Consider the following 21,388-nt stretch of genomic DNA (forward strand, 5'->3'; position numbering starts at 1 on the left):
CATGAATAGACAACTGCCGTACGAATAGGTATTTCTTTGATGCAGGTTACATGTGCAGATATATGAGTGCAAAACCTGTATAATAATATGTACTAACTCGCTTTGTTCAACCTAGAGAGCACATAAAACACCCGGATACAATAATATAATCCAATCCTTTTAAGATATTATGAGGTGCATGCTTTGGAGTTAGGGCATTTTAATAATTTGTTTTAAAAAGAACAAGACGGAAATGGTCAAGACTAGTTAGAGGGACAACAATGTAAATAGATTAAATATCTTTATTTGAGCTTGGACAGTAAATTACCTCACTATAAATTGGACGTAGATAAAATGGCTGCAAAAGGTTTGAGAAAGGCTTGCTTTGCCAATTTATTAATTTTAAATCCCCTTCCATATATAATGTAACATACAAAATATGTCATGTAAGAAGTTTTGCCATCAGTTATTTTTCTTGCCCTTTATTTGCATCTGCAAATTTACCTCGGACGTGAGTTATGACACGTAAAATCAGCACACTGCATTTTACTCTCTCACAGGGTAAAAGTTTGCAGACAAGAATGGTGAATGATCATTTATGAAGTTAACTTTGCTCGTTGTTTTAGTCCAACTGAGGTGTGCCTCTCCACGGGCTAGTTCAGAACAACGAAGTGCCTTAAAGAAGGCGGAATGAATTTATATTTCGGGTGAAAGTTATTCCCTCCTCCCTCCCCAGATGAACAACAAAACCAAATAGCCAGGATCGTGAGCCAGCTAAAGGTATCCCTGTTTTAGGCCGACATCTTACCGCTCCGCGAAGGAATCCCCCCAAATACGATCCAGAACACGCGTCTGCTCAAGAGACGAGCAAACCATATTTGTAAATATGTAGAACAAACGCTGGGAGAGTGTATTTAAGGCAAAAAGTCGCCAGAACATGGATAGTCACAAGTCTTGGCAGAAGATGTTGCTAGGAAAATTCAGAGCCATACAGTGCAATAAAAGAAAATGACTGCTGTAACCGTTTATGGGGTGTAAAACGCTGCAGGGTTAAAGACAAAATTTAAGGAGTTCCAAGAAGCTTGCAGATGTGCAAAACGGCGGAAGGGAAATCCTTCAACCTCAATTCTTCTTCTTTTTTAAAGAACTCGCTGGTAAGTTTTGATGTGTTATAATTAGTAAAAGGGAAATAGTTCTGGTGCACACATATACACACAGAAATAAAAGACCCTAATTGATCCCTGTTCTAGTGTTTTGGGATGTTGGGACGCCCTCTGTTGTTGCAGACAGAGGAAACTTCAAAGAATCAGCATTACGAGTGTGTAATAAATGACGGGTCTGCAAACTGTCTGGAATTCGGCTCTTAATGAGTTTACAACTGTCCAGCCACAATTAAGATTTTCTACAAAAGCCTTTTCATTTGTTTTGTCTGGCTGCTTTAGATAAAGCGGGTGTGCGGAAATAGCTACCTTTTATTAGCCTTCCTCTTCTTAAATCCGAGCTCGAAGGCGAACGTTTATCTTTAATGTCTTTGCGACTGGAAGAGTTTGTATAATTGCTTCTCCTTTGCTGCGCCTAGCGAGTATTGAAGTCTTCGTTGTCGGAGGCGTAAACTGTTAGCAAACTGAAATGCTCCTGTATCAGTTATTATTTGCAATGTCCCAAATAGAACAGCAGATGGCAGTATGATTCCATGAAAACATTTACAAACCCGCCATGAAGCAGGCTGCAAGATGACTTGAAAGCTCCTAAAATGTCGACTTTATAGGAGAATAACTGGATGTGAAACAACTGATCTGATGTTATCCAAGGTCAACAGTTCTTACTCTGGACTTTTTATGAATGAGGCATCATTGAAAAATGATATAGTTAGTATTAGACTTGCTAATGCAGTAATTGAGAAGGTAAAGTTTCAAAGTCTCCGATTGTATCAGATTATTCATTTTTGATTATCAAAGCATTTCTAAAGAGTTAACCGATGACGCCGTGGTACACTATTCAATTTCCTTTTCACGTTTCATTTTTTCCCTAAAAGTATTGGATACTTTATCATTAACCCATAATGTGCAAGCAAAGTATTCTGATTTCATTCTGGGCTCATGAGGACGTTAATATTTTGGAGAAGTGGGTCTTTGAAGGGCATTAACCTCCTGAGTCTAATGTCATTTCAAGTTCTGGGGAGGGCGGTGGTGTTTTTCATAAGTCCATAATGAAAAAGTCCATAATGTGAATTCACAAGATGTGGGCTTTGTACGAGAAACGAACAAAGAATCAACTCATTGCCGAATGGAATTAATCTCACTGAACATAGGACATAACCGCGTGCACTAAAGATACGACAAGGTTGCAAATTTTAATTTGAAAATTATTTACCGGCAACTGGAATTTTTTCAGCATCTGCCTCTGATACAGAGGAAACAGTGCTTGGGTTCTTAGCAATTACAGCGCTGTGGGACCCGTTTAATTATATTCTCCACATGAGAACAGTCTGATGCGCTGAAGGCTTAAGATGCCTCTACAAATTCATTCTTAGCGTCTCCGTGCCTCTTATTTCTATGCCTTGGCTTCATTGTAATATTTATCCGTTTTAGTTTTGTCGGCTACCTTGTTTCTCGCCCACTGCTTTAAGGGCGCAGTTCAGCAGAATTACTTTATTTTTTCCCCTCGAATCACTCGTCAAAATGAGAGGAAAACTCCCCGAAAGAAAAATTAAAAAGGGCCCCCATAAAATAGGGTAAAAATATTAGCGTTGTATCCTTCATTTTAACGAAACACAAGAAAAAGACCAGCGCCTCAGTAGACGCCTCACTTCAGTATTTTTAAACGTTTTGTCGTTTCTTTAAATTAAAGACAATTTCTTGAAACCATTTTTCAGAATCAGCAAGGGATGTGAGGGTTATATCATTTTTTCTACGCATCGTTTTTAGTATAAAAAAATAACGGAAATCGAATCATTATTTTCTCGGGTTTCTAGTAAAGGAATTCACATCGGATGTCAGCGGACGTTCTTATTTTAAAATGGTGATTAGATTACTTAATTCGTTCTTCTGTATTTCAAGTATAGTCATTTGGCACGGTCTGTTCCACTGTCATGTTGGATATTTAGAAACAACAAAGTAGTGCCCGAGGTCCCAGTTACATCAAAATATTGCCTAACACGCAAGCAATAACTATGCAGCGCTCCCAGGTCGCTCCTGCGAATCTTTTTGTCAGCACCTTTCCCATTCTGGGCACAGCGAGCATATTACACAGTCCAGCTTTTTAATAGTGAAAAAAGGGGGGGGGGCGACCTAAGGTCTCTTTAACACATAGAAGCATATTGTGATAGCCGAACGCTTGCATTTTACTTGTCCATTATTTTTGTCTTTTTGTCTTGTAATAATTCATTACATTGGAAAGTTGCAATTTGAGAAATATACTAACACCTTACCCCGTGCTGTATAGAGTGCAGCAGACTGACATGTTTCAAAGTCTATGTCAGAGGTAGTATTTGAAGGAGGCTTTTGTCGAATAGGTGCGGGGAAAAAATTCTTTCCTGGGACTCCAGGAATTTCCTGGAAAAACACTTTCCTGGGACTCCTGGTCCCTTACTCAGTGCGAAATTCGTCTGAAATATTAATATTGTTTACAAGATGTAACATTAGAAAGATGAAAGGACAATAATCAAAGGTGGCTTTTAATATCCTGATTATTTAAAAATACCTTTTAAGAAGCAAGACACACTTAAACGTGCTCTTTAAGACTCGTCTATAAAATCCTGTCTTGCATTATCAATACCCAAGTCTAGACATTGGTTATGTTTACTGTTTCTTTCTTCTTGCATCTTGGTATGTTGTCACCAGAGGAGCAATTTATTGGTGTAATGCAGTCTAATTCAGCCTCTTTGATCTTCGGAGTAGTCTTCTTGGTTGCTTCGCATTCGTTTAATTTCTGGGGCCTTTATTTCTTCTCAGGAAGCGTTTCTGTTGAGATTGTGATTCTTGTGGGGTTTTTTTGTAACTAACTGTAACACTGAGTAATATTTATGAAATAAGGAAGCTGTTTGCTCTGATGCTGGCTTTAGGTTGCGAATAATACACGTTTGTACATATGTAGCTGTTGGCAAACAGCTAAACGTAGTCACAACATTTGCATGCTCTTAAACACAAATACCTACATGTCTTCGCTGTAGTCAATTTCACTTGTTTCTCTCCGACCCCATATGGAATCGTTGCAATATTCGCACGGGAGCAGCCCTCAAGAGTTCTTTCCTTCTCCCCCCTCCCCCCAGGCTTTCAAAACCTGAACTCTAGGGTCCGTGCGAAATATCGCCAAGAACAATTTTAACTAGTGAGAAGTTCTTTGTACACAGGGCATTAAACTCTATAATTTAAAGGAGAATTTCCGGGGCAATTCCATTGTGCCTCTTCCAGTTTATGATGTGCAATATAGCAGGGCAGTAAAAGCTGTCTTTACCAGGACTCCCTGTCTGAGAGAAGGAAACCCATTTTATGATCCGTTTAAAGGAAGGGTACGGTGCAGCATCCTCAATGGAAAGTCTTCTTATTGTTGGAAAGTGGAGTGTGTAGAAAATGAGGAACGTTACCCGTGACTTAAATGTAATGTTGCTGTCTCCTTCGGATAGTAAGGTATGTACATTGAAGGTAAAGAAGGCGTTAAACAGTGACCTACGATCTGAAGCCCTACATGTCTGATTCCAGGACTTACCAGTTTTTAAAAGGTGTTCAGACGAGAGGTGTCCTCTTGGTTTCAAGGGAAGGGGGAAAGAGGAATTATTTTGCTATTAGACGGAGGGAATCCGTCAGGAATGCAATCGCGACATTACAGATTTAGCAACCGAGTATTATTTATAAAAAGCGTGGGCGACATATTAATTCACCTTTGAAATCGGAAGATATGGACTAAGGTCCCCACGCAAGGTTCGGTAATGTATGCATGTCATCAATATCACTAGCAATATTCTTTCAGAATTGTTAGCCATCGCTCGCTCCCACCTCTGAGAGACACTGGTTTGCAAAAGAGTTAAAAGCGTACTCTGTTGCAGCCCCATCCTGATTCATCTAGCCGAAAGCGATTAGCGGAATGTAATATATCAATATCTCAGTAAATCTGTTAGCAAATTAGGGAACGTAATATATACTTGTTTCACTACGGCAGAAAAATACAACATGCGTGAGTAACAGAATTATTTTAACTTCTGTGTGTGTATGTGAAACAAGAGAGAGACACATGGTTTCAGTTTACTGCGGACACAGGATATTTTCCCCCAAACACTAAATATTGATCAGTTGAGCATTGTAACTTTGATTAAATTGGGGTTGGGGGGAGAGAAGCGCCTACGAATATTATGAAGTAGTCAGATGCTATTCGATCGCGACTTGGACTTAAAAAAACAGAAAGAAAGAAAAAACAAAAAATAACGGAGACAGGAAGAAATATGTGCCTAGCCATACCTAGCTTTTCTAAAGCAATACAGCTCTGGAATAGGGAGATCTGCATCGCACAACATACGGCTTAAGTTTAATCACAGAACCAAATAAATCTCTGTTTATTTACTTACTCTACTTTATAGGGATCTTATAAAATATCATCTACCATGTGGCTCCCTTAACCAAAAGCCCTCTTGTCTTTAATTTGTTAGACATATATTTGATCCTCTTCCCCTTCCATTATAGGACATTGTGAGACACCCTGATCTATACCACCTGTGATGCAGGAGGAGATTGGAGGATGGGGTCATATGACTGGTCACGTGCTGGAGGCAGCTCAGTCCAAAAGAAAATGGGGTTTGGTGTAAATCTGGGGGTGTAATGTTATCATATATCACGCTACCTCGTAAAACCGACACGGAAGCCTACCGGACAACAAATCACAGGTCAAAATTATGAGTTCTTCGTATTATGTGAACGCTCTTTTTAGCAAATATACGACGGGGGCTTCTCTTTTCCAAAATGCAGAGCCTACTTCTTGCTCCTTTGCAACCAACTCTCAGAGAAGCGGCTATGGACCAGGGGCTAGTGCTTTCACCTCCTCCATGCCTGGCTTGTACAATGTGAACAGTACCATATATCAAAACCCGTTCTCTTCCGGATACAGCCTGGGCTCAGATGCCTACAACCTGCATTGTTCCTCTTTTGATCAGAACATTCCCGTCCTCTGCAATGATCTAACCAAACCCAGCTGTGAGAAAGCGGAGGAAAGCAACCTGCACAGCCAGGCTGAGGCTAATTTCCGGATATACCCCTGGATGAGGTCTTCAGGTATGGGGAACGGAGAGGGCAAAGCGATGGCAGCCAGGCAAATGTGTAGCCGAAATTACTGTCAGCACAGCCTTTATGGTTTTAATTATAGCAGAGGCGCCATTGCGTAGAAAGCCCGTGGCATTGTATGTAAATGAGTATCATAAAACTTTTTATTGCTCAATTAATGGGTTCTAGCCTCGTAAATTTATTTAAGTCAATTTGCTGTGGAATTTTAGTATTAAGTTTATTTGTTCGGTTTGCTAGAGAAATATCGAGAGCTGGCTCTGTACTCGGTGAGCCCCCACGGGTCAGTGTTCCCCGCCCCCACCCCAACAAACGGCACAAACAATCATATTTACTGGGAAAGGCAGAGGAAAGAAGGGCTCTGAGGAGGGGAGAAAAGACAATTTCAGAGGGGGCAGGGGTGTTCTAGCTCCTTGTGAAATGTGGCATGTGTCTTGCCTGGGGATCAGGTTTTGTATACAAGTACAAGGGGGGAAAAAAAGATCTAGCAAATGTGAGGCTCTGCCCTTGCATCTATTGCTAGTATGTGGATCTCGTCTGAGGGGGGGAAAAACGCCTGGAATAAATAAATACATGCAAATATTCCAGACCCTGCTTTATTTCCCTTTGTGAACCACGAAAGTCTCCATGGAGGACGCTGTTGAAACGTAGCCGAGTGTAACGTTCATCCTTTAGAAGGCAACATTTTTTTGATCTTACACCGAAGTGGAGAGAAAAGGTTTATTCCAGATAAGTTAATTTGCCATGTTTGAGCCGGGCAGGCTGTCCGAGAGAAATGCCTTTGTTGGGAGGGGGGAGGGAATAAAGGAAGAGGATTTACTCCAGTTGCTTGATGACTGTTTGTAAATACCAACTTTCCATTTAACTGATTAGCGTCATGTTTCTGGCTAACTTCTGCGCCTGTTTGCCTGCTTTCAGGTCCAGATAGGAAGCGGGGTCGCCAGACGTACACTCGCTACCAGACACTGGAGCTGGAGAAGGAATTCCACTTCAACCGCTATCTGACTCGCCGGCGGAGAATAGAGATCGCCCATGCTCTGTGCCTCACTGAGAGGCAGATCAAAATCTGGTTCCAAAACCGGAGGATGAAATGGAAGAAAGAGCATAAAGAAGAGAGCGCCAGCACCCCAGCGACCAACGAGAACACGTCAGCAGCAGCGTCTGTGGAGAAAGTGGAGGAAGAGGAGGAAGAAGACGAGTAAAAGCCCCCATTTGATGAAGCAATCTCTAGTATTATGTATGCACGTGACAGTTGTAAAAGCTCTCTTGAAAAAAGACTCACTGTTTTATTTTCAGTATTCGGTTCCCCTTAATGAACATCTTGTAACCGAGCATTTTAGAACATGAAAAGGTCCCCTCCCTTGACTTGTCTTCCAGTCCCCACCTTCCCAGAGCTCCCCTATTTCCTGCCTAACCGAATTATAATCTCGCATAAAGTCATCCTGGTCATCTTATTTTCGTTTGCCCAAACCTAGGCTGTTTTGTTTGAGAACATTTGCTAGAGAGAACTACTCCTTGCACATGCAGGAAAAAAAATCACTTCCAGCGTAACTACCTGACTCAATTAGTCCCAATCAGTTGTGCAGGGGAAAGTGCATTAGGATCACGTAAAAAAACTACCTAACTTAGAATAAATAGTTCTGCACTTCCTGTTTGCTTTTATTTAAATAGGTCAAAACAAACAGACAGCATTAAACAGCAAGTGGAAAAAAAAATACCCTGCAAAAAATAATGAAACAGAAACCACTACATCCTGCAATTATTTGTACTACCTATCTTCCAGACTACCTATTTCTTGTTCCGCCTACCTATCTTCTACGCTATACTGTATTTTATTAATCAAAAGAAAATAACATACTAATGTGAATTGTAGAATGCTTTTAGTAACGTAAGTGTAGTCCTTTAAAAAGTACGCATCAATAGCTTTGGTATATAATTTGGTACCGAAAATGCTAAATATATTTAAATTGAAAAATAATATATTTATTCCAAAGCAATTATAAATGAAAACCATATGCTGCAGTATATCTTTCTTCTCAGTCCTTTACTATTCCGAGTGGAGAAGAAAACACATGCTAATATTGTACAAAGCGCTTTAATAGCTTCTATTGGCTTCTACCTTTTGAAGTACACTGTTACAGGCCGGTTTGTTTTCTAAGCTCATCCTACTTAAAATAGCGGAAACTGTTTCTTTAAAAACTGAATTAAGACGACTATGTTAGCGCCTCTCAAAAATCTTTTTGTCCTGATTTCGGAATGTGTTAATATGTAATACCGTGATTTTTCCTACAATAGCAAATACTGTATATTTAAACGATTTTTTTGTCATTGATATTGTCTTGAAATCATTTGTAAGATCACGTCATAAACTGAGAAGTCTGTAATTAAATTGGTATCTTGGTAGCATGATGTCTTGTTAAGATTTCTGTATAAATCCTTCATGGAGGTTTGGCTAAAGTTTATTCATAAATTGTACGTTACAATGTGTTTCGATGTGTTCATTGTGAACATTTGAATATACCGTGTAAGTATTGGCAGTGGAGGACAAAAATGTATGTTCACTCTCTTTGGAAGTGATACCGTGTTCAAATATCTCCCACAATAAATGTGTTTTATGTTACGCAGAAAATAAATATGCTTGTTGACAATGAATTGTGTTTCTTTATTAAGGAGCAGTTCAAAGGAAGCATAAAACTGACATGGCCAAGTAAAGAAATAAGATCAAATATGTAATTTTCATTTGCACTCAAAACCAAAAATTCATAGGCGATGGATTGACAGGACTCAGTCAGTTTCGCTAACTAGCGTTTTCACCTGGGTTGATTAATTAAGCAGAGAGCACTCCTGAAGCGAGAGGCTCCTATGTGCTTCGGTGAAATTTTAAAAGCACAGTAGACATGAAACCTGCCTATACGCCGGCGGAAATCCGCATTAGCGAAATAATACTTGATTGTAGACGCGAGCTGCAATGCGAAAGTTCCAAGTGTTGAAGCTGTAGTCAGGTGTGTGTTTGCGTGTCAGTCATAGTAGGGGACAATAGAAAAAAATATAAAATCAAAACATATAATTAAACCCACCCGTCTATATGTCAAAAAAAAAATCTCCCTGCCTATTATTAGAAAACGAAAAGCAGGTACCGCATTTTAATATCAAATTTTAAAAGATTATGCATGAAAGTCTCGTTGGAAGGAAGGAAAAAGATAGAGATAATGATTCCCTTCTCTGCAGACTAGTTCCCTACCTCTGCGGTGTGGCAAATGTTCTAATTGCAATTTTAATAGAATTAGATCAAACTCTAGGTCTTTTAAAACTCTAGGGCTGCCTCTCTGGTAAGATGGCGCCTCTCTAAGACCTGCCTCTTCTTAGTGATGAGGAAAAGGCCATAAATCCGTTGTTGTTTATGAAAATTTACAACTTTGCAATACAACTTTATGAGTTGCTCGGTTTTTCCATTGGTCGCTGTCGGTCATGTGGATGGTAACCGTGAACATGAACTTTTTTATAATTTCCCTTGCGAGAATAGAGCTGCATTCTTTAGCTCAGCTCTGTCCTGCTTCGGATCTCTCTGGCTTTCAATCCCCCATTTCATTTGTTCTTTGTAAGGCAATAGTGAACCAAGTGTATGGAGGTTCAGCATAAGCAGCCGCCTAGAACACAGACCCTGGATGGCAATTTCCAATTCCTCCGCTGGAAGGTGTGGCATATTGGATTCAAAGCACTGGAGTGGCAGATTTTCAACTTGCAACCTGGCTAATTTCCTGCTTCTTCTGGCACCAAAAGGAGGGCGATTCGTCTCCTGTGCAGCCAAAGCGACAGCTGTCAAAGTAGCAGGGGCTCTGCGAGCCAGAACCTAAAGGTGAGAAATGTATATAACAGTATCTTAAGCAGGGTAACATTATTTTAATATCCATATATGCATTTATGATACCCGCATATGTAATATATGTATGTATATATTATACATGGAATGATACCAGTTGAAGAATTACCAACCTATTATTTAGCTTGTTTAAATTTAGACAATGCATGCAACAATACAAGTGTTTATTATTTAGCAAGCCTGACGTGTAATTTTAATAAAGGAGATTTAAAAGATTGCTATCACATTCACCTTCGGATTATTTTTATTTTTATTATTATTTATTTATTATTTCTTTTATCACTCGGATTTATCAAATTAGGTGGAGATAATTTGCTCAAGAAAACTATTTTCATTTTGTTTCCCAGTATTTGCAAATTCATTCGTGTTAACGGCAATTTAAGATGTTTGGAAATGCACTTACAATTTCAGACAGAGACCAACCGGCATAATATCTTCTCGTTCCATAAAATGTCTAGGAGAGAGAGAGAGGGAGAAAGAGAGCGAGAGAGGGGGGATATTTCTGGAACAGTAGAATAGGAGAAATGTGTGCATAGGTTGCTTTAGCGGATAAATCACTTGTATACAGTATAATTGTGTCACGTCATTGTGTTGCGCGGAGCTTGAACAATATTACAGACATTTTTCTAAATACGTCGCTTCTGGAGTAATTCTATCTAAAGCTGGATTTTAAGCCATCCGTCCTACACCAGATGCTGAAATGGAGCTTTTTCGATGTCAGTGGAAGCAAATAAGAGGTACAAGGGTCGATTTAGTTATAGTTTTGAAAAATGGAACACGGGGCGGGTGGGGGGAAGGAAACCGAGCTGGGCACAAGGGGTTTTAGCACGGCATGGGCATCAGAACGTGGCTTTCACCGATCTGGCGTTGCTTCCTATGTTTGTGTGCTGGAAACCGCGGCATTGGTTCAGGGTTCTGCTTCTGTGATATCTCGATATTCATTACAGTAATTAAAAATGAGCTGCGAGCGCTTTAAATGCTAACGGCGGCGTTGTTTGTGTTCTCCGGGCTGATAAAGAATTACATTTGCATTGCATTGCAGTAGCTGCGTGGCTGCAACTGCAGTGAGTGTCGGGTTATTTATGGCGGAGCGACAGGCTCTCAGTGCTGCCACTGTGTGGCGGAAACAAGGCGATCCAAAGGCAGCAGCAAGCAAGAGGCGAATTGTCTGCAATCCTCTTGGAGAAATCCTAACAAAATTCGGCCTACCTAGGGACCCCAGTCACTCTCCACCCCGGACGGGCTAATTCTACAGGGCGGGGCTTCGTGTGGTTTTGGTTTGTTTTGTTTTTAAACTTGTGTTGTGCGTCGAAAGCAAAATGTCACCGTGTGAACTAGTTTGAAGGGGGGTAAGATCGAGGCTGCCCAATGACACTACTCCTACCAGTTCAATCTAAACAGTGGTTTGGAGGGCAAAAATTGTTTGGATTATAGGCTATCTGTTAAAGGTTGTTTTCTGTTGGCGCTATGAACATATGTAAGCGGATTCAGAAGGGGGCTTTTAAGTCGAAGTGGGTAACTGCTCCCTGCACCTGTACTCCAGCGTTGGTTGAATTATGGAGTCTGTGAAAGAAAGAAAGAAAGAAAGAAAGAAAGAAAGAAAGAAAGAAAGAAAGAAAGAAAGAAAAACAAAGAAAAACAATCCGCGTCTTGTTAAAGTTCTAATCAGGTTTTTTCAACTGCGTGCTGACATTTAAAAAAATAATTTAAAGCATACGGAAGGCGCAGGTCTGCTCACTTTGTTACAATTACAGAAGTGCAATTGGGAACTTTTAAATATTCACTTTTCCAAAATAAGTGTTCTAAATAGCTGCCATTAAACCTGTGTGACTCGGAGCACTCCCGCTTAAAGCTTTGTTGTGGCGGGGTGTTTTGATTTTGTTTTTGTTTTGTTTTTTGCATATTGAATATAACTAAAACCACGATGGCCATGCAAATTGTGTAGCTGCTGCTGAGACAAGCCTTAACCATAACAAACGTGTACTTTCATTTACTTTGCGGTTTACTACGGCGGAAGCAGCTACGAAATGTTTTCATTTACTATGCTGAGACATTAGAGATTCTGACTTTGGCTGGAACAAGAATCTCCGATTAAGATTCCTGTGCAAATCATTTCCTCTCCCTTAAAAAAAAAAAGAGATAATAACCAATGTGAAACCGACATAATAAAATTTAAATATTTATCAACCTCTCATTTTTTCCTGATGGATCCAATGCGTCTTCAAAGAAGAGCCCTCACGAGCGCAACTTTTTAAAAGAAGTATGGAGTTAGATTTTTGTGTATTCCCCGAATCTGATTTTCATGGCACGTTTCCGGTCTAGTCTCTGCTAAACATTTTCACATAAAAAAAAAACCCCTCAACAACCCCTCATTTGTATTCACCGTTTCTCCTCCGCACACATAGTGCAAATTCATCCGGATACGGATTCTTTTCAGTAGACACCCATAATGTTCAGCTGTTCTCTCAAAGCATATACTGTTTATTCGACCAGATGTGTATATAGATTAGCCCCGGAGCACAGAATAGGGGGGGAAATAAAAATGGAAGGTAATCAACATCTCAGTGTGAAAGTCCAACGGAGAACGCTAACAATACCAACTATTGTGGAGAGATGTTTTAACTCGCCACTGTTTTATAGGTACCGTAATCATCCTCCGGAAATGAGGAACGGAACCTTCCCACAACAGCACAACTCACGTCTCCAAAGCTGGTTTAGGTGTTATCGGAAACAGAACTGGTGCAAATGTCTCTTTAAACATCGGCTCTTCAGTCTGTGGTCATAGGCACGGATTAGGAATTTGGAAGGAAGCATCTTGTTATTTTTAGGAACTGCTGGAGTAGGCGGAATTTAAAGCATCTCTGTGAATTCCAGCCGCGCTGCTACCGCGTCTGCCCTGGGCCCAGGACTGTAGGTCCGCCCTGGGATCAGTGCCAAGTTGCACAGTACACGTTAAGATGTTTGTTACAACCGCAGTGGGTAATTAACTGATTAAAAACAGCAGCGAATCCGTTTTGCCTCTGCAGGCACGTTAGGGTGGCTGTGTTCGGTCGGTATCACTCTACCGGAGTAATGTAAACATCTTCGTTTTAGACACAGCGAAATGCGCGTTTGGTGGGTAAAAACAAACACACACGTGTAACTTTTATCTGAACTCCGCTTCTCCGGAAGCGCTGGCAGCCTGTTTTCCAACCCCTGCCAGTGACTCCTTTGGAAACACGCATCCAAATAAATCAATCCATGGTGGAGGCCACCATTTCCTGTCCGGTCCCCAATCTCCCCTTAAATTGTCTGACTGTCCCTGAATACAAGAGCTTGCCTTCAATAAACTACGTCGAATATGGCTTCATCTAGACCCGGCCACAAAGGCTGCCTTCTGACCTGGGGCGAGGATGCTTGGTGCTTGGAAGGGAAATATTCATTTGGGCTTTCAGTAGGTTTGGTCGAATAACATGTTTTTTTCTTTGCGCTGTGTTAAAAAACCAGCTGTTTGTTGACACAGTCGGCCAGCCCCTCTCCGCTCAGACGCCATCGCTGATTCCCCTTCCACCGGGTTGAATTGCTCCAAAGTTTTCAGTTCTCACATCAATCATCCGCTACCTTGCGTACAGAACTATAGAAACTAGAGGGGAGCTCAACCTTCCGGGGTGGGGAACCAGAGGGAGGGGGAGGGCGCGGTGTGATGATTTGCATATTTCCAGAGGGGAGACCCTAACTTTGGAGAGCTACCCCTCCCCCATCCCCCGCAGCTGCCACAGGGCACTGCCCTGGGGGCGTTCACAGCCGCGCTGCCGCACCTTCCTCCCTCGCCGTTTCTTTTTTTGACAGCAACACCCCTTGTCCTCCCCCCTCCTCCCCACTTCCCATGTTCCCTCAGCCACGTTAAAGGTGGGGTGTGCGCGTGTGTTGCCATCCATCTGCCGGGCTCGGGGTTGTTTGTAACTTTGCTGGCTCGGTCGCTGCGGGTCCCAGGGGAGCGGGCTCCACATTGCTCTCCCATTGGCCGCCGAGCCGTCAGCTGGTGCTATTTGCTGCTGTCGCTTTTGGCGCTCGGCCATCCAGAAACAAACCAGTTCGATGACTACTAATAGTTATAGCCAGATGTACTAATACACAACAAATCACAGTCCTGCAGAGGGGAGAGCAAATGAGTTCCTATTTTGTGAATCCCACTTTCCCTGGGAGCCTGCCTAATGGCCAGGACTCTTTCCTCGGGCAAATCCCCCTTTATCCAGCTGGCTATGATGCTCTGAGGCATTTCCCAGCTTCGTATGGGGCAACAAGCCTCCAGGACAAGACCTACACCTCACCTTGTTTTTACCAACAGTCCAACACGGTCATTGCTTGCAATCGGGCATCCTATGAGTATGGAGCCTCGTGTTTTTACTCTGAAAAGGACATAAGTAGCGCCTCTCCCTCCGGCAGTGGCAAGCAGAGGGGACACGGGGACTATCTGCACTTTTCTCCTGATCAACCTTACAAATCCGACAGTGTGCAAAGCAAAATTTTAAATGAGGAAGGCACCGACCGGAAGTACACGAGCCCTGTTTATCCCTGGATGCAGCGGATGAACTCCTGCGCTGGTAAGTCATTTGAATGCAATAGACAGAGAGAGAGAGGGAGAGAGAGAGAGAGAGAGGAAAAAAAGTTTCTTTGAAAAAGTCTTTCCAAAAGCGCGTCCAAACTGTCGGAGAGGAATGACTCCTGCGAGGTAATGTGTAACACGAAACCTTTCCAGGTTGTCTTAGCCCTGGCCCGTTGGCAACCTTAGGGCAGTTTGTCGGAACAAACTGCTCCCAACTTGGGTGACTTGGTGCAGTCCCTGAGTCATAACTGAACAATAGGTATGAACAAATTACTAGCAACAACCAGCCCTCCCCAAAGAAACCGCTTCTCCGCTCCTCGAATGTCAAAGACTGATGTAAGGAATATGCCCCCTGTGCTGCCTACCTCCATTTATTTGTAGGACCCTCCCAAGCCCATTCGTATACAAATATTGGCTATTGAGGGCACGTTTTTCGGACAATGCGTGCACATTTGCAAATCATCTCCAATTTTGTCTCACTTAAAGTGAAGTATACAGAACAGGACTGTTTGGAAAGGGAGCAAAAGGCACTTTGTTTTGAGTAAGCACACTTTCTTCAACTGGTTAAAAAAAACCCTTTCCCTCACCGTCCCCCAGGGTTATATTTTGCAAGTTCTGATTATGATTTATCGTGACGTGAAAAGTTTAACTTTTAAAGACATTTCTTATTTCGAAGGGCCCTTTTGCATGTGAGTGCACTATATTCAGAAGCAAATTCTGATTGTGGGGCACTGTTCTAGGAGCTTTAATTACGATCACAGTTAATTACAGCTCTACTATAGTTGGAGAAACTGTTATAGTTTTATACAGATGCACACAGATTTGTATTTCTCACATAGGTACAGCTCTGTGTACATATATATGTACAAGTTTAAATATTTCTCGTTGCTTGGGTAAATATTTTCCCCAATAAATATCTGTATATCAGAATTATACCTTCAATTGTGATAATGATTTAGAAACATTTTATCAGGGAAATCAGAGCAGACACCTCTTATGTGATCGTCTCTGCAAGAGAAGGCGCAGTGTAACTGACCACTGTTTCTTGGGAACCCTGGGCCTTGTTCAATGCGATAATTTTGTCTTTACTTCTGCAGGTACAGTGTATGGAACACATGGGAGACGGGGGAGGCAAACTTACACCAGATACCAAACGCTAGAGTTAGAAAAGGAATTTCATTTTAACAGATACTTAACCAGAAGACGACGGATTGAGATTGCAAACGCTCTCTGCCTTACTGAACGACAAATTAAAATATGGTTTCAAAACAGGCGGATGAAATGGAAAAAGGAAAACAAACTCATAAATTCCACACAGCCCAGCAGCGAAGAAACAGAGGAAAAGTCAGGGGAGTAGAATAATGCTTAATAAAAGTTACCAGGCCTTTCCTTTTTAGCGTTTTTTTCTTGTGTTCCTTCTGCTACTAAAATCCTATAGGTTTTTCACAGTCTGTTGACTCCCAAAGGCTTTGATTAAATATATACATTTGCAACCAACTGTGAATTTATTTAAAAATAGAAGTATTTGATTTAGAGCTGTGTAGTGTATCTGGCCACGTTTTCGAAGTCTAGATAACCTTGCTTAAAATATTTCAGAAAAAAACAGATTATAGATATTTTAAATCCAGCACCTATGTGTGTATGAATGTCTCGGATATGACCGTATGGCTGTAGGCAGCATATAAGTGAGTAGCTTTTTGTAATTGGAAACGTTCATATTGTGGAATTACTCCTGATTTAGAAATCCTGCTTTGATGTTTTTACAAATCCAGGGCGAATTGTTCAGTTTTGTTTGGGATCTTTTGGTCTCTAGAAAAAAAAAAGGTTTTGCATGCGTATAAGCTATTTAATTAGCACCAAGAAGGCAACGGGTTTTTAAATATCGAGTTCGAAAACCAGACTATTCACTGCCATTGAAATCGAGAATGAATCGCGAGGAGATTTTAAAATCCCCAGAGCTGACTCCGCTAAATTGGACTAACTCTGCGCTAGAATTAAAGGGAAAAGCCCCATAATGCGTTAAACTTTAGAAAAGGGAAAGAAAAGATTTTGAGGCGCACAGATTTCGGAGGCTTCTGATGATAGTGAAGAACGCTTGCACTGAGCAACGAGGGAGGGAGGTTAATCATGCAGTACATTTGTGGTAGTTTTTAAAAATTAAAAATCAATGGTCTGTCATGTTAAATCGTGGCTGTTCTTTCTGTCTGTATTTACTTTCGAAATTCCGAGCCCAGAAGACTCCCCCTTAGGTAGAGACTAGCTTCGGAAATGATTCCATGTCCAGGTCTCTTTCCTTGACTAAAATACTGGCAGTGAAAATATTTACTAACAGATACGTGTACGTGTGTGTGGATGTGTGTACAGTACACAACAAAGACCCCTTTCTTCGGTAGAAGCAAGTTGAGCCGCCGCTCTGAATAGTCCCAAACCGCGAAAATATTGATGTCAAAGGACTGTCACAGCATTGTATTTATCTGACAAAAAGACCCCGGCCAGAAAACGATATAGAATTTGACCCCACTTGAAATAATGCTAGGCGGCATTTATTTTTAGTAGGTAGCTGCCATGTAAAACCGAACAGCTTTTCTGAAGCGCCTGCAAAATCTGTAAACGCCTATAATTGTTGCCAGGGTGCGAGGATTTAGATTTTTCAATGAATTTTTAAATAAGCATCCCCCTAAAAAAAGGAGATCGAAGTTATTTCTGTTTTTACAAATCTATAGCCGAGCAGAAGAGGCAGGAATGAAAGAATAAGAGAAAGCTAGTGAAAATACAAGCCAATGCCCCCCCCTCCCCCCACTCCTGCATTATTGCTGGTTTTGCGATCTGCCGCGGATAGCCCGGTGCAATTGGTACATACTAATGGAACTGGGAGAGAAATGCAATAATTTTGCGATAATGGGCTGTAACCTCGAGTCGACCCCAGCCCTGCAGCCCCTGGCTGGAAGCGTGAAGATCTAACTAGTCTCCAGAGGGTGGCGCAAGAGTCCGACTGACAGCCAGGAGCTGGGCGCGAGAGCGCGCCTGGGGCGCGCGCGCCAACCCTCCAGCATCCACCCAACTCCCCCATTAGTGCACGAGTTTACCTCTAGAGGTCATCAGGCAGGATTTACGACTGGACAACAAAAGCACGTGATTTGAAGCCGTACCCCATATTTGGGTGCCTACGTAGGAGGGAACCAAGTACATGTCCCAGTCATTTCCATAATTCATCATAAATTGTGCAAGGGTGCTATAGACGCACAAAACGACCAAGAGCCACAAATCAAGCACACATATCAAAAAACAAATGAGCTCTTATTTTGTAAACTCATTTTGCGGTCGCTATCCAAATGGCCCGGACTACCAGTTACATAATTATGGAGATCATAGTTCCGTGAGCGAGCAATACAGGGATTCAGCGAGCATGCATTCCAGCAGGTACGGGTACGGCTACAATGGCATGGATCTTAGCGTGGGGCGCTCAGCTTCCAACCACTTTGGTGCCAATGAAAGATCTCGCAATTACCCATCCAATGCCACCTCTGCCTCGACAGAGCCCAGGTATAACCAGCCTGCAACGTCTTCACATTCGCCTCCACCTGACCCTCTGCCCTGCACCGCCGTGGCCACTTCGCCTGTCAGCGAGAGTCATCACGGGGTGAAAAACTCCATAGCTAACTCCACCAGCACTTCGTCCAATTCCAGCAGCAGCAGCAGCAGCACTCACATAAGCAGAGAGGGGGTTGGCACGTCGTCTGGCACTGAGGATGACACCCCAGCAAGCAGCGACCAGGCAAGTGCCCAGAATGACCAAAGCACAGCTCAGCCTTCACAGCCCCAGATCTACCCCTGGATGCGAAAACTGCACATAAGTCATGGTAAAGCGCGCCCTGCTTTTCTTTCCAGAGGCTTTCGTGTAAACGGCGGGGGGCTGGGTGGGTGCGAGTGTGCAGCCGGATCAAACCCCCGTGCTGGCGCGGTGGGAACGGCCGGTTCGGAGGCAAGTTAAAAATGTAAATGTAGCCCCTCGAACTCAACAAAGTCTGCAACCACTCGGGGAGCAGCCGAGACGTGTCTGACACGGGGAAATGGGACTAGTGCTTGGCATTGTGTGCAATTTATTAGGAGGACTGTCCAGTGGAACAGCGTTACTAATTATATATAAAACAATAGTTTAGTCGAAGAGCGAGGAGGGGAGTTTTCCCAGGTAGGAAGTCAGAACAAAAACAACCCTAAGGGTGAGGACCGAGGGGCATGGGAGGGCTATGGGCTTGCCTTCTGCGCTGTAATTTTTTTTAAATAAAATTATTACTTGCCATGCCCCTTCTCACTGTGAAACAGAGATGATGTTGCTGGTTACAAAGCCTTCAACAGCTAAACCTCGTGGCAGTTCTCAGTGTCCTTGCTTTGCTCTCCTATCTCTGAAACCCCCTCTAGTCTCAGCCACAATGCAGTGATCAGCTTAGCTGAAGATTCTGTTGCTTTGCTCTTCTAAAAATGTCTCTAGCACAAAAAAAGGGGGGGGGAGAGGCAGGACTTGTTGAGCATTTATCCAAAACAAAAATGGGACCAAGAATAACGGTCCTGATGCCCGAGGGGTGCTTTAGAAACACAGGAGCAGGTCGCTGTGGAGAGTCTAAATCATTCCCTTTTCTGTTCCAGACAACATAGGGGGACCAGAAGGAAAAAGGGCTCGGACTGCTTATACCCGGTATCAGACCCTGGAGCTGGAAAAAGAATTTCACTTCAATAGATACCTGACCCGCAGAAGAAGGATTGAAATAGCACATGCTCTTTGCCTCTCAGAGAGACAAATAAAGATCTGGTTCCAAAACAGGAGAATGAAATGGAAAAAGGATAATAAGCTGAAAAGCATGAGTATGGCAGCTGCAGGAGGGGCTTTTCGTCCTTAAGAAATTGATCAATTAAAAAAGTACTGGGCAGTATTAGTTGACCCTGCGTAGAATGTCAGTACTAAGTTGACTTTCTAAAACTTCCTTGTGTTACTTCTGTGAAGAAACCTTGTTCTTGTCGCCCTAATTCATCTTTTAATCATGAGCCTGTTTCTGACCATTCTATCGCGTGTATAAGTAGACCTGCTTCCCCTACATTTCTTTGTCTTGAATGGCTTTGTCTTGACAATTTAGATGTTTTAACTTATTTATATGAAGCGAGCTGTGTTACTTGAAGTAACTGTAAAAAAAGAGAGAGAATCCCCCCTCCTTTAGTACCAATGTTATGTGTTGCACTCAATTTGCTTAACTTGTGCATGTGTGTTTACGTGTTAATAACTGTATAGCTCCAAGCTGTTAAAATATTTTTATTCGAACTACCTATATAATTCTTGTGTAATTCATGCTGTTGTAGAGGTGAGATGATGAAATACAACTGAACTTGTCCTGCGTGTAGTGAATAGTGAATCTGTGACGAAAACTGTGATCCCAAGCAGTATGTCCTTTGCTGTGCCTTTGTATGACTCTTTGCACGAACTCCTAGAAGTGGCTCTTATTAAGCGCAGCTTCAGTAATGTATGGTTTTGTGAACAAAGTTACAAATATAGTCCAAGTCTGGCTGTCTGAGCAAACTGTGATCAAATTTTTTTGTATTTGTTTTTTTTTGTTTGGTTTTTGTTTTTTGTTTTTTTTAAACCTGACTGGAAACAAACAGACAAAAATAAATAAATAAACTTTCTATTGTAAGTTCTCGTGGTCTGATTTGGAAGCTGTACTTCCTGATTTGCTACTTTCTTCCCCGTCAGCAGTGCAGAATGGGTAAGATTTTACCTGGATAGGACCTTATGCTACGCTTTGCAAATGATAGAAGTGCAATTATCCGATAGCAATCCTTTTAATTGAAACTTTGACCATAAGTTCCTCCTTAATGGTTTCTAGTTAGGTGGAAAACTGCATTGCAGAACCACAATCAGCACTCTCTGTGGGTGAATAAACTGGTAGCTGGCTGGTGATTGTTGAAAAACATGTGCTTTGTTAAAATGCACTCTCAACCCCAGAGCGTGTTTGCCTGGCTCTATAATTACTCGTGTGCTTTAATTAAATATATTTGCAGGACAGCCACATCAGAGATCTTTGCGTCTATAAGCAACACCCTATAGCCGCCACCTTCCCACTCTTCACCCTTTAAAGCTACTTGTTTTTTCGCTACAATTAGTTTTCTATAAATGTAATGTTACTTACCCCATCAGAGCTTGAATGGTTAACTCTTCTGAGCTTCTAAGAGCAACTAGAGATTTGCACATTTACTGACTGGTTACACTGGTGCCTTCCCTTAAAAGTTATAAAACAGTAAACTTTATAAGCCCCAGTTCCGGCTATATGACATTTGGGTGCCAAATGAATAGGGTTTTGTCTATGAATTAGATCGTAAAATCATCCATAGCACAGACAGATAGGCTCACTGGCTATAAAAAGTCACGTGGTGCCATTAAAGTAAGTTTTATGGTTTTGGGGAGTTGACATCCAACATTATATACCACATAACATATAATCTTGCTGACGCTGGACTTCATTTGATTCTTTTGCAGGCTACGTGTGCCTCCCGGTCATTCAAATTGTCAGTTTTAGGTACAGAAGTATCCAAACCACAAGTTCTCAGTATTCTATGAAAAATGGCTCCTTACAAGTAAAGGTAAGTTTTGTGCACAAGTTCCTTAAAGTTTATTTGTACAGTGGAGAACTG

At 41.9% G+C, this 21,388-nt stretch overlaps 4 protein-coding genes and 1 long non-coding RNA gene across 7 annotated transcripts in view; 4 read left to right on the forward strand and 1 right to left on the reverse strand.

Annotated features, from left to right (window-relative positions):
• HOXA7 (homeobox A7) overlaps positions 1-21,388 on the forward strand; it is a 49,960-nt gene that overhangs the window by 18,908 nt on the left and 9,664 nt on the right. The window contains exons 2-3 of one of the 2 annotated variants that reach the window (XM_075922171.1): positions 5,655-6,239; positions 7,164-8,878. In XM_075922171.1, coding sequence (XP_075778286.1) covers positions 5,864-6,239; positions 7,164-7,447 — 660 coding nt within the window. In that variant the 5' untranslated portion in view covers positions 5,655-5,863 and the 3' untranslated portion in view covers positions 7,448-8,878. Of the gene's footprint in view, positions 1-5,654; positions 6,240-7,163; positions 8,879-21,233; positions 21,338-21,388 lie in introns of those variants that run through there. The other variant, XM_075922172.1, reaches the window with a different exon arrangement.
• On the reverse strand, positions 8,894-21,207 carry LOC142827313 (uncharacterized). The gene is made up of 2 exons (XR_012901982.1): positions 20,887-21,207; positions 8,894-10,095 (listed from the first exon to the last, which is right to left on the reverse strand). It is a non-coding gene; the product is annotated as an uncharacterized LOC142827313 (long non-coding RNA).
• The window catches only part of HOXA3 (homeobox A3), a 47,441-nt gene continuing 36,016 nt past the window's right edge, over positions 9,964-21,388 (forward strand). The window contains exons 1-2 of one of the 2 annotated variants that reach the window (XM_075922162.1): positions 10,066-10,101; positions 21,234-21,337. The gene's annotated coding sequence lies outside the window, so the exon portion shown is untranslated. Of the gene's footprint in view, positions 10,102-21,233; positions 21,338-21,388 lie in introns of both variants that reach the window. The other variant, XM_075922166.1, reaches the window with a different exon arrangement.
• HOXA6 (homeobox A6) lies at positions 12,819-16,099 on the forward strand. Its single transcript, XM_006138395.4, has 2 exons — positions 12,819-14,708; positions 15,808-16,099. Exons 1-2 carry the CDS (start codon positions 14,273-14,275, stop codon positions 16,065-16,067), a joined length of 696 nt encoding a protein of 231 aa, XP_006138457.1. The 5' UTR covers positions 12,819-14,272; the 3' UTR covers positions 16,068-16,099.
• HOXA5 (homeobox A5) lies at positions 16,111-20,383 on the forward strand. Its single transcript, XM_006138396.3, has 2 exons — positions 16,111-18,570; positions 19,355-20,383. Exons 1-2 carry the CDS (start codon positions 18,000-18,002, stop codon positions 19,603-19,605), a joined length of 822 nt encoding a protein of 273 aa, XP_006138458.2. The 5' UTR covers positions 16,111-17,999; the 3' UTR covers positions 19,606-20,383.

The sequence above is a fragment of the Pelodiscus sinensis genome, chromosome 2 (genome assembly GCF_049634645.1).
Source record: "Pelodiscus sinensis isolate JC-2024 chromosome 2, ASM4963464v1, whole genome shotgun sequence".
Classification (NCBI taxonomy): domain Eukaryota; kingdom Metazoa; phylum Chordata; order Testudines; family Trionychidae; genus Pelodiscus; species Pelodiscus sinensis.

Bases quoted from the DNA above. Each gene is read 5' to 3' on its own strand.
- HOXA6 (XM_006138395.4), top strand. From the start codon at position 14,273: ATGAGTTCCTATTTTGTGAATCCCACTTTCCCTGGGAGCCTGCCTAAT. The intron at 14,709-15,807 runs GTAAGTCATTTG...TTACTTCTGCAG, and splicing joins GCGGATGAACTCCTGCGCTG to GTACAGTGTATGGAACACAT.
- HOXA5 (XM_006138396.3), top strand. From the start codon at position 18,000: ATGAGCTCTTATTTTGTAAACTCATTTTGCGGTCGCTATCCAAATGGC. The intron at 18,571-19,354 runs GTAAAGCGCGCC...TTTCTGTTCCAG, and splicing joins AAAACTGCACATAAGTCATG to ACAACATAGGGGGACCAGAA.